This window comes from Dipodomys spectabilis, unplaced genomic scaffold (genome assembly GCF_019054845.1).
Source record: "Dipodomys spectabilis isolate Male_0828 unplaced genomic scaffold, ASM1905484v1 ptg000706l, whole genome shotgun sequence".
Lineage (NCBI taxonomy): Eukaryota > Metazoa > Chordata > Mammalia > Rodentia > Heteromyidae > Dipodomys > Dipodomys spectabilis.
The window spans coordinates 392,267-404,741 of NW_024871383.1; the positions used below are offsets into that span (position 1 = coordinate 392,267).

At 45.5% G+C, this 12,475-nt stretch overlaps 1 protein-coding gene and 1 pseudogene across 1 annotated transcript in view; one reads left to right on the top strand and one right to left on the bottom strand.

Moving 5' to 3' along the window:
- The first annotated feature begins 1,419 nt into the window (after window positions 1-1,419).
- Window positions 1,420-12,475, top strand: part of Nvl (nuclear VCP like) — a 47,586-nt gene continuing 36,530 nt past the window's right edge. The window contains exons 1-6 of the mRNA XM_042672407.1: window positions 1,420-1,509; window positions 3,967-4,040; window positions 7,565-7,617; window positions 7,699-7,798; window positions 9,287-9,344; window positions 10,043-10,312. Coding sequence (XP_042528341.1) covers window positions 1,453-1,509; window positions 3,967-4,040; window positions 7,565-7,617; window positions 7,699-7,798; window positions 9,287-9,344; window positions 10,043-10,312 — 612 coding nt within the window. The 5' untranslated portion in view covers window positions 1,420-1,452. The remainder of the gene's footprint in view (window positions 1,510-3,966; window positions 4,041-7,564; window positions 7,618-7,698; window positions 7,799-9,286; window positions 9,345-10,042; window positions 10,313-12,475) is intronic.
- Window positions 6,131-6,599, bottom strand: LOC122101917 (annotated as a pseudogene).

Below are 12,475 nucleotides of genomic sequence, written 5' to 3' on the forward strand. Positions count from 1 at the left end.
TGCTTCCGGAAGTCGATTGGCCTTCCTATGCGACGTTTGTTGTTTGTCCTTACTGTCAGGGTGTTTTGTTGCTGTTGCTTACTGCCTTTTATAAGCAGTTCCTAGGCTGGGAAGGTGGCTCAGTGGTAGAGCGCCTGCCTAGCATGCGTGAAGCCTTGGGTTCGATTCCTCAGCACCCCATCCACAGTAAAAGCCAGAAGTGGCACTGTGGCTCAAGTAGAGCAATCGCCTCGACACAGAAGCTCAGGGACAGAACCCAGGACTGGCAAATAAATAATTGCTCTAGTGTTTAATCTACCAAACTTGGGACTGGTAAAGAGTTTTCTGCTGGGGCTGGGAAGATGGCTCAGCGGTAGAGCGCTCGCCTTGAGCTGAAGCGCACCGGGGCAGCGCCCAGGCCCCGCGAACGCACTCCCTCCCCCCCAAAAAAGTTTTTTGCTTGGTCAGTTGTGGGGCCTGAACTCTGGGCCTGGGCGCTGTCCCTGCGCTCTTCAGCTCAAGGCTAGCGCTCTACTGCTGAGCCACAGCGCCATTTCCGGTTTTCTAGTGGTTTATTGGACATAAGAGTCTCACGGATGTTCCTGCCCAGGCTGGCTTTGAACCTCGATCCTCAGATCTCAGCCTCCTGTGCAGCTAGGATGAGGCATGAGCCACAGGCAACTGGCTTTCTTTCGTTCTTTCTCTGTCCTTTCCCATTTTCTTTTCTCTTTCTATGCTAAAGACAACTCGGGGTCTTACACTTCCTAGCACAAAGGCTCAGGTACAGAGCCCAGGCCCTGAGTTCAAGTCCCAGGACCGGCAGAAAAATAAATTAAAAGGAAAAGAAAGAAAAGAAACGCGTGAGCTCTTCGCTGGAGTCTGCGGAGGCGCCAGGCCGGGCGCAAGCCAGCCGGGGGCGCGTCCCCCAGCTGGTGGCCAGGAAGTGGAGCGTGTTCAAAGGGGGCCTAGCCATCCGGGGCCTCCTGGGCCAGCCTGAAAACAAAACTGCCAGAGCCTCCCGGGTATTTCGAGGGCTTCCCCTTCTTCAGGCGGCGTGTTTTCCTCGCTCGCAACGCTTCTGTGGCGGGGAGAAGAGCACGGGCAGCGCCGCCGGGCGCCTCTGTGCAGCCGCTTGTCCGGCATCGCCGCAGACAGCCCCGCGAAGGCCCGCCGCAGCTTGACCGGCGTGCCGCAGGCAGCCCCGCGAAGGCCCGCCGCAGCTTGACCGGCATCGCCGCAGACAGCCCCGCGAAGGCCCGCCGCACTTATCCGGCATCGCCGCAGACAGCCCCGCGAAGGCCCGCCGCACTTATCCGGCAACGCCGCAGGCAGCCCCGCGCAGGCCCGCCGAGCCGCCGCCGGGCCGCCGCCGAGCCGCCGCCGAGCCGCCGCCGGGCCGCCGCCGGGCCGCCGCCGGGCCGCCGCCGGGCCGCCGCCGAGCCGCCGCCGGGCCCGCGGCCGCGGCCTGACGCGATGCGGCCCCGCTCGGCGGCGTTCGTGGACGGTAAGCTCAAGCAGCGCGTGGTCCAGGTACGTGGGTTCCCCCGGCTCCGCGGCTTCCCGGGCAGCTGTCAGGTCTCCGCGCCCAGCTGAGTCCCGCAGGGCGATGCCGCCCCGGGAGCCGAGGCCGGCCGCCCCCCGGGAGCCGAGGCCGGCCGCCCCCCGGGAGTCGAGGCCGGCCTCGGGCGGGGCGGCGCCGCCCGGGGCCTGCTCGCGGCCGCCCGCCTCTTCTTACTCTTAGCCTCGGGCCCGGGCCCGTTTCCTCCCTCCTCTCTTTCCTGTCCGCAGTGGCCTGGGCGCTGGCCTGGGCGCGGCCCTCCGCTCGTCAGCCCGGGCCCGCGCGCTGCCGCTGAGCCGCAGCGCCACTTCCGGTTTCGGGTGGTTCGCTGGGGATGAGAGCCTCCCGGACTTTCCTGCCGGCGCTGGCTTTGAACCGCGTTCCTCAGACCTCAGCCGCCTGAGTAGCCAGGGTGACCGGCGTGAGCACCAGGGGCAGGCTTGGCAGATTCAATAAAAGGAAAAGTACCTCAACAAATTGAGATATACACCACTAAGAGTAACTTAAAATAACTACCATGTTGTAGGAGGAGCCCGGATACAAGGAGTGTCGGACTCGATTGGTCGGGCTTTGAATACCCTGCTGTTGTCATGTGCTAGGGATTCTTGAGAAGAAATTGTGTTGGAGCTGGACAGAATAGCAACTATTGGAACCGGTGGCTCACGCCTGTGATCAGGAGAATGAGATCTGAGGATCACCATAGATGAGCCACCACCGATGCCTGGCTAGGAAAGTATTTATACTTGAGTTTTCAATAACAGTAATTATTAGAGTTTTATGCACCCATTGGACATTGCACAGAATCTCATACTTTAAAATAAGATTGACTCTGCCACTCATTTCCATTCTACATTAATATTTAGAATCTTTGTATTCACTGTCTTTAGAAAGTAAGGCATAAAAGATGATGTAAGGGTGGGCATGCATGGTGGCCAGCTCTTGTGGTACTAGTATTCAGGAAATTGAGGGGAGAGTTTAGGAGTTCAAGATCAGTCTGGGTCAGCAAGACCCTGTCTCAAAAAAAAAAAAAAGGTTATTTAATGTTGAAACTGAATTTCCTCAAGCCCTAACATCACTGTGTTCCCACACTTAAAATGTCTTGTGTTAGCTGGGTGCTGGTGGCTCACGCCTGTAATCCTAGCTACTCAGGAGGCTAAGATCTGAGGATCATGGTTCAAAGCCAGCCCCAAAGCCAACCCAGACAGGAAAGTCCATGAGACTCTTATCTCCAGTTAACCACCAGTAAGCCCGAAGTGGTGCTGAGGCCCAAGTGGTGGAGTGCTAGCTTTGAGCTGAAGAGCTGAGGGACAGCGCCCAGGCCCAGAGTTCAGGCCCCACAACTGATCCAAAAAAAATAGTGTCTTAAGCTATCTGGCTAGTTTACTGCTATATTCTGGTTTGTTTGAGAACATAGACTAATCCTTCACTGATTACCTGAAAGTTAGTATAGTCATTTTTATTTTTACTGTGTTATCATGACAGATGATAATATTCATTCTCTGATTCCAGATTTGATAATTATTTGGTGACCTTTTGCTTTGGATATATTTCATTAGTTAAGACTTTGCATGAGGGGCTGGGAAGGTGGCTCAGCGGTAGAGCGCTTGCCTTGCATGCATGAGGCCCTGGGTTCCATTCCTCAGCACCACATAAGCAAAAAGGAAAAAGCTGGAAGTGGTGCTGTGGCTCAAGTGGTAGAGCACTAGCCTTGAGCTGAAGAGCTGAGGGACAGTGCCCCCCCCCCCCCCCCCCCCCCCCCCCCCGCCAAGACTTTGCATGAGCCGGGTACCAGTGGCTCTTATCCTAGCTACTCAGGAAGCTGAGGTCTGAGGATTGTGGTTCAAAGCCAGCTCAGGCAGGAAAGTTTGTGAGACTTTATTTTTTTGGTCAGTCATGAGGCTTCAGCTCAGGGTCTGGGGCACTATCTACTATTTTGAGCTACAGCTCCACTTCTGGTTTTTGAGTGGCTAATGAAAAGACTCTCACGGAGACTTTTCTGCCTGGGCTGGCTTGGAACTATGATCCTCAGATCTCAGCCTAGATAGCTACGATTATAGGTGCTAGTTATTGTTGCCTGACTTGTGAGACTCCTATCTCCAAATAACCAGCAGAAAAACAGAAGTGGCTCTGTGGCTCAAAGCAAGAAGATCAGATTAAGGCTAGTCTGCACTGTACAGTGAGATTTTTGTTTCAAAAACAAAGAAAAGCCAGGTATGGTAGCTCATGGCTGTAATTGCAGCTACCCCTGAGCTAGAGATGGAAAGATCGTGGATCATGTGCCTGCCTACAAGATCAAGCGTCTGAGTGCAAACCTTTTATTGCTATGAAAAAGTACTGTGTATTAGAATAACTCTCTATCTTGTTTGTTAACTAAAGTCACTGAGTTTGAAATATTGAGTGTTTTATATTTGTCATATTTTCTTTTTTAGTACCTCACCAGTAATAGATGTGGCAAATATGTGGACACTGGAATCTTAGCATCTGATTTGCAGAGAATGTACAGGTAAAGAAATGTAGCTTGTGGATCTTTGTTGTTTGTTTTTTTTTAATTTTTCTTTTCCTTTCAGTTCCCTACTATTTAAAGCTTCCATTCTTGTTTAAAGTAGTGGTGACTAATGGCTGTTGGCATCAGCCCACTAATCGATAATCTTGTAACTCATTTGTATAAACATTTATTAGCATCTTTTATAGGTTGTAAGCTGTTCCTTTCAGTAGAGCGAATGGCTACTTTTTAGTTTTTCTTTTTTTCCCTTTTCTTTATCGGATACTGGGACTTAACATGGTATCTGACACTTTTGCTCATTTGCTGGTGTCTGAGCCAGAGGGAAAGGCAATAACTTTTTATATTTCAGTACTTCACCTTGTCAGTAGGTAGAAACACTGCTATATCACCTCCTTTCCTTTTTCATTAGAGTTTCTCTCTCTCTCTCTCTGTCTCTCTCTGTCTCTCTCTGTCTCTGTCTCTCTTTCTCTCTTGGTGTGTGTGCTGGTTCTGGAGCTTGAACTACTCAGTGCCTTGCACTCACTTTTTTCTTTTTGCTAATTGTTGATGAGTCTCATGAACTGTTCTGCAGAGCTCAGCCTCCTGAGTAGCTAGTTATACAGTCGTGAGCCCCCTGTTCCATGTTCATTAGAAAATTAAACACTGCAGGGCTGGGAAGGTGGTTCAGTGGTAAAGCGCTTGCCTTGCATGCCAGAGGTCCCGAGTTCGATTCCTCAGCACCACATAAGCAAAAAGAAAAAAAAAGCCGGAAGTGGCGCTGTGGCTCAAGTGGTAGAGCGCTAGCCTTGAGCTGAAGAGCTGAGGGACAGTGCCCAGGCCCAGAGTTCAGGCCCCACGACCGGACAAATAAAAAATAGAAAATTAAACACTTGAGACATATTCTCACGTAAGCTTTTTGGTACCACTAAGAAATGTGAAGCTAGCCTGGTGCCAGTGGCTCATGCCAGTAATCCTAGCTACTCAAGAGACTGAGATCTGAGGATCACTGTTCAAAGCCAGCCAGGGCAGAAAAGTCTCTGTGAGAGTCTTTTTTTTTTGCTGGTCCTAGGACCTGAACTTGGGGCCTGGGCGCTGCCCTTCAGTTCTTCAGCTCAAGGCTAGTATTTTACCACTTGAGCCACAGCGTCACTTCTGGCTTTTTCTGCTTATATGGTGCTAAGGAATCGAACCCAGGGCCTCATGTATGCAAGGCAGCACTCTACCACGAGCCACATTCCCTGACCCTTTGTGAGAATCTTATCCCCAGTTAACTATTCAAAAACTAGGAGTGGCTGTGGCTTAAGTGGTAGAGTGGTAGCCTACCACTTGAGAGGCTCAAGGACAAAGCCCAGGTTCTGAGTTGAAACCCTGCAATTGACAAAAAAAAAAAAAAAAAAAGAAAGGAAAGAAATATGAAGCTGGGCAGCAGTAATCTTAGCTACTTAGGAAGCTGAGATCTGAGGATTATGGTTAGAAGTCAGCACCACTTCTGGCTTTTTCTGAGTAGTTTATTCGAGATAAGAGTCTCTTTTCTGCCCAGGCTGGTTTCAAACTACAATTCTCAAATCTCAGATTCCTGAGTAGCTAAGATTATGGGTGTGAGATACTCGTGCTTGGCCATGATGACTTTTAGTGTTGAAATCTTCGCTATTAATTTTCAAGTGATTTTGCTGAAAATTCATCTCCAAAGAAAAGTAAAGTTAATATGGCACAATGTTAATAATTTGAGAACATAGGTAAACAATGTATTTATTGTATAGTTTTCTTATGTGTATTTATTGCATTTGTTAGAGCATCTTGGTAAATTTCAAGAGAAACAGATTCAAAGAAAAACAATTAGGCTGGAGAAGTGGTGCTGTGGCTCAAAAAGTAGAGTGCTAATCTTGAGTACAGAGAGGCTTAGGGACAGCATTCAGGCCCTGAGTTCAAGAACCGCAACTCCCCCCCCCCCCCCCCCCCGAAAAAAAAGAAAAAACCACATTTGCTGGATACTGGTGGCTCATGCCTGTAATCCTAGCTAACCAGGAGGCTGAGATCTGAAGATCATGGTTCAAAGCCAGCCCCAAACAAGAAAGTCCATGAGACTTTTTCTTTCTTTTTTTTTAATTTAGTTACCATTAGTTTATTATAAAAGGGAGATATGGAAGTTATTTGCCTGATGAAAGATCTCAGAACTTCCATGGAATGGGCAGCTTCACAGGATGCCATTTTAGTGATTTATTCACTCTACATACTTCCCAAAAATGTCACCATCCCTAAGTAAGAAATAAGCCTTGTCATCTAGAACTACTTTGGTACCTCCAGATATTCTGGGAGAAGAACTTTATCACCCACTTTCACACTAACTGGCTGAATCTCTCCACCCTTTCCTTTAGAGCCTGATCCCACGGCCACTACTGTAGCTTGCAATACTTTTCCTTGAGACTTTTCTGGAAGCATAATGCCTCCTTTGGTTACAGTTTCAGCTGCACTTCTTTCAACCAACACTCGGTCAAACAGGAAGGAACTTCCTAAATGCTTGTCCAGCCATGACTCTTGACTCTTCGCTGTTGCTACTCAGACTCTGCTCATGAGACTTTTTTTTTTTGGGTCCGGTCATGGGGCCTGAACTCTGGGCCTGGGTGCTGTCCCTCAGCTCTTCAGCTCAAGGCTAGCGCTCTACCACTTGAGCCACAGCGCCACTTCCGGCTTTCTTCTTTTTGCTTATGTGGTGCTGAGGAATCGAACCCAGGGCCTCAGGCATGCAAGGCAAGCGCTCTACCACTGAGCCACCTTCCCAGCCCCTGCTCATGAGACTCTTATCTCAATTAACTACCAGAAAAAACAGAAGTGGCTCTGTGGCTCAAGTGGTAGAGCTCTTGCATTGAGCTGAAGAGCTCAGGGACAGCGTCCAGGCCCAGAGTTCAAGTCCCAGGACAGACAAAAAAAAAAAATGAGGCCTGTAATCCTAGCTACTCAGGAGGATCTGTTTCACAGCTAGCCTGGAGTTCCAAGCCAGACTGGGTAGAAAAGTCCATGAGACTCTTATCTCCAAGTAACCATCAGAAAACTGGAAGTGGTGCTGTGACTCAATTGGTAGAGCCTTTGCCTTGAGTAAAATTGCTCAGAGATACTGCCCAAGCCCTAAATTCAAACCCTGCAATTAACAAAAAATAAGAAAATAAGCGTTAGATAAGAAAAAGAATTTGAAAAATAAAATTGAAAAAAGTCATAGAATGTAAATTCAGAGCTGGGAATGTGGCTTCGTGGTAGATTGCTTGCCTAGCATGCATAAAGCCATGGGTTTGATTCCTCAGTAACACATGAACAGAAAAAGCCAGAAATGGTACTGAAACTCCAGTGTTAGAGTGCTAACCTAGAGCAAAAAAGAAGGTCAGGAACAGTGCATAGGCCCCAGGACTGGCAAAAAAATAAAATAAAAGGTAGGCCAATGTGAACAGTAACATAATTGTATATTTATACTAATTAATGTAGTCTTTAAATAGTACTTAATGGAAAACCACTGGTGGATGCCAGTATTCTAAAATTCTTGTTATTTTTTTCAGTATAGACTATGGCCGTAGAAAAAGAAATGCTTTTAGGATTCAGGTAGAAAAAGGTGAGTCTTTTAATGTTAGAGTTGAATGATTAGTAATTATAGAAAGAATGAATTTAGTAGATTACATGTTTTTTGTTTCAGTGTTCAGTATAATTAGTAGTGAGAAAGAACTTAAGAATCTAACAGAATTAGAAGATGAACACTTGGCAAAAAGATCGAGACAAGGTGAAGAGGATAATGAGTAAGTAATACAAGAGTGTTTTTTTTTCCCTAAGAATTATATTCATACTTGGAATACTTTCAGTGGCTGTTCATCATTAGCAAGAACCTGAGTATTACCTACCCTGTGTCCACACCTTTTCTTCCTGTCATATTGGCTTTTTTGTTTGTTTTTGTTTTTTGTTCATAGGACTTAAACTCAGGGCCTGGGCACTGTCCCTGAGCTTTTCTGCTCTAGGTTAACACTCTGCCACTTTGAGCTACAGCTTCACTTCCAGTTTTCTGGTGGCTATTTAGAGTTAAGAGTTTCATGGGAGGCTGGGAAGGTGGCTCAGTGGTAGATTGCTTGCTTCGCATGCATGAGGCCCTGGGTTCGTTTCCTCAGCACCACATAAGCAGAAAAAGCCGAAGAGGCACTGTGGCTCACTCCCCTTGTGCTGAAGAGCTGAGGGACAGTGTCCAGGCCCAGAATTCAAGCCCCATGACTGACAAAAAAAAGAGTTTCATGGACTTTTCTGCCCAGGCTGGCTTTGAACCACACTCCTCAAATCTCAGCCTGCTGAGTAGATAGGATTTCAGGCATGAGCCACCTGCACCCGGCTTATGTAAACAACTTTTAAAGACATCTTTACATAGTAAGCTATGTAAACTATTAGGTATCAACTTTGAGGTATAATGAATTCAGAAAGTAGTTTCAGTGTGAATCTGGGTGCCAATTTCTTCTGCCTATAATTCTGTGTGCTCAGAAGTCTGAGATCTGAGGGTTGCAATTTGGAGCCAGCCTGGGAAGGAAAGTTTATGAGACTCTTGTCTGCAGTTGATCAGCAAAAATCTAGAAGTGGAGTCTTGGCCCAAGTGGTAGAGTACCAGCTTTGAGTCAGAAAGCTTAAAGAAGAGTGCCTAGGCCTTAGTTCAAGTCCCAGTACCAGCACACACTCAAAAAAAAGTCTTAGTGGGGCTGGGAAGGTGGCTCAGTGGTAGAGCGCTTGCCTTACATGCCTGAGGCCCTGGGTTCGATTCCTCAGCACCACATAAGAAAAAAAGCTGGAAGTGGCGCTATGGCTCAAGTGGTAGAGCGCTAGCCTTGAGCTGAAGAGCTGAGGGACAGCACCCAGGCCCAGAGTTCAGGCCCCACAACCAGACAAAAAAAAAAAAGTCTTAGTTTGAATAGTTTTTTGTTAGGCTTTAATGCCATATTATATGAGAATTATTTTTACCCTAACCCCTGATCTAATGGGAATTTGTACTTCTCCCCGTTGCTCAGTTCAGTTACATAACTGCAGTCCGTTCCTCCCTCTTCTCCCCTCCCCCACCCCCCAAGCAAGGCAAAGTTTACTTCTGGAGAAGCCAAAAATCTGGCAAGCATACAACAGGCAAAAGACTCTAAGTACACCCTTCCAACTGGTTAACCACTGTGGACTTTTACTTTAGTGTATTCATTTGTTTGTGGTAGTAATTTTTTAGACATAGGACAAAAAGTATTTAAAACGTTTTTCTTCTTTTTACTGAGGTATTCTGAAAGCTATTCTGATGATAGTTCAAATGTGGAAGATCACCTGGATCCACAGGTAAGGTAATATTTAATAAAGTCATTGTGAGCTGTGAATGTGGTGCGCTTGCCTAGCCTCATTGTCCTGGGTTCCATTCCTCAGTGCCACATAAACAGAAAAAGCCATATGTGGAGCTGTGGCACAAGTTGGACAGTGCTAGCCTTGAGTAAAAGAAGCTCAGGGACAATCTCCAGGCCCCGAGTTCAAGCCACAGCACTGGCCAAAAAAAAAAATCATTGTGACCTTAACTTAGGAAAAAGTAATGAATAGAGTCAGAAACATTGGCCCTGTTTATCAATAAGTAATTGAATGCTTCTATGTACACTGTAGATAACTTTATTGTTTTGTGTTTAGTTCTACAGGGAACAGAAAAAGGAAAAAACAGTCAAAAAGACAGAGAGGAATAGAAAGAAACTACTACTAAAAATGGAGAAAAGGATGTATTTTCTGCCACGGAATTGTCATTGCTGATGAGTAGGCTTGATTAATGAGCTGTGGCAATAATATATATACATATACATAGGTGTTCATGTGTGTGTATATAAAAATATATTCCAAGTTGCATATATAACTTGTAGTCCATTTTACCCCTTCAGAAAAACAGGTTTTGATTTTAACAAAGCAATGATATTTGATCTGGCTTTGAATTGATGGTTTACTAATGACTCAGACTATTGGTTCAGTTTTAATTCATACTAAAATTGTTTTTCTCTCAGTCAGCCAATCACATGAACAGTTCCTTGCTGTCTTTATATCGGAAAGGAAATCTCAATTCTGTTTCAAATACTCTGGAGTTGGAGCACAAGGAGACCACCACTTCAACACCACGAATAGCCTCTAAAACTGATTCTGTTTCTTTGAAGACCCCTGCCAGAGAATCTGAGAAAGGATGGTTTTTTGACAAAGTTCCAGATGGAAAGAAAGAGTTTTTCTTGCATGCATCAGATGAGAAAAATATTCATAAGAAGCCAGTGTCTGACGTACAGGTATTTTTATCCCCAATCAGAAGACATTACAGTCTTTTTAAGTATATAATAACCAAATACTTGGATTTTATAAAAACTATTGGAGGTTTGAAATAGATGGAGAATTTGATCACTTTCTATTACTGCTGTTACCAAAATCCTCATTCAAACCTCTGTCCTTTCTTGGTTTAACCATTGAAATGCCCTTCCAATTAGAGTCTGTTCATTTTTGTTACCTTTAGCTAATTATATAGAAGTCTCTTTTTTTTTTTTTATCAGTTAAGTCATTGACATTTGTTTAGACTTTGCATTGCTGTGGCACATTCCTTTGAGAAACAATATTGTAAAGCAGAAAGGGTTTCGTAGCCGATTGGTTCCACTGAGTCTTGGCCTGTACTGAGGCAGAGCATCTTGGCAGAATGGCATAATAAAGCAGAGTTATGGAGTTAAGGAGCAGAGTGCCAGGAAAGGACCAGACTCCCAAATCCCCTTTGAGAGTATGCCCCTTCTTACCAGTGATGCACTTCCTATAAATTTGCTCCTTCTGCTAATAGCCCGTTCAGCCAGGAGCTCATCAGTCAATTAATCCATTGATGAAGTTAGTACCCATTACTCTTAATTGTACTATGAGCTGGGGACCAAGACATGTCACTGTGACTGATTCCTTATTTTATTGTATTTTTATTATTTTTTGCCAGTCCAGGGGCCAACTCAGGCAATGTCCCTGAGCTACTTTTTTGCTCAAGGTTACCACTTGAGCCACAGTGCCACTTCGGGCTTTTTCTGTTTATGTGGTACTGAGGAATCGCAGGGCTTCATGCATTTTTGGCAAGCACTCTACCACTAAACCACATCCCCTAGCCTGGTTTCTTTTGTTTTGTTTTGTTTTTGGGTCCAGTCATGGGGCCTGAACTCTGGGCCTGTGCGCTGTCCCTCAGCTCAAGGCTAGCGCTCTACCACTTGAGCCACAGCGCCACTTCTGGCTTTTTTTCTTTTTGCTTATGTGGTGCTGAGGAATCGAATCCAGGGCCTCATGCATGCAAGGTAAGCGCTCTACCACTGAGCCACCTTCCCAGCCCCCCCATCCTGGTTTCTTTTGTTTTATTCCAGGAGAGCAGCAACTTAGTTTAATAATGTGTACATGACTTAAATTATGTCTATCATATAGGAAGTCAGTTTGTTGAATTAGTGCCAAATGAACTTCCTGAAATAAGTTTACTAGCAGAAAATTAACTGCCTGGGGAATGTATATAAGTTCATAGTTTTAGGAAGGAGTAGAGATTGTTGTTGAAACAACATTGTGGTTGCTGTTCAGTTCAGGGTTGAAAAGCTACATAAATCAGTATGCTATGAAAATGTGGAACAGACAGATTTTTTTTTTTTCTTTGTGCCAGTCCTGGTGCTTGAACTCAGGGTCTGGGTGCTGTACCTTAGCTTTTTTTGCTTAAGGCTAGTGCTCTAAAATGTGAGTCACAGCTCAGCTTCTGGCTTTTTTGGCAGTTAATTAGAGATGGGAATCTTACAGTCTTTCCTGCTCAGTCTGGCTTTGAACTGTGATCCTCAGCTCTCAGCCTCTTAAGTAGTTAGGATTACACGTATGAGCCATAAGCTCCCAGCCAGAGATACCTTTTTCTTTTTGGTCAGTTGTAACACTTGAACTCGGGGCCTAGGCATTGTCTCTGAACTCTTTTGCTCAAGGTTAGTGCTCTACCACTTTGAGTCATAGCTCCATTCCTGTTTTCTGGTGTTTAGTTGGAGATAAGAGTATGACAGACTTTCCTTCTTGTTCTGGTTTTGAATAATAATCCTCAGATCTCAGCCTCCTGAATAGGTAGAATTACAGGTGTGAGCCACCAACACCTGGCTTAGAAAGATATACTTTTTTAAAAGAAAACCTTTAAATTTGAGATGTGCCATACACATAAAAAATTATAACTTGATGAAAAGTCACTAAGTGACCACACATTGAGTGGCTTCCTTAACTGATTTTTTTTTTTGTGGGGTTGTTTTTTTTTTTATCTCAGGTGGTGCTTTATCACTTGAGTCATGCCTCACATCCAGCTTTTTAACTGGTTAATTGGAGATAGGAGTCTTGTCCACAATTCTCAGATCTCAGCCTCCTGAGTAGCTCAGATTGTTGGTGTGAACCACCTATGTTTAGCCTTAACTGTTGAGGTATAATAC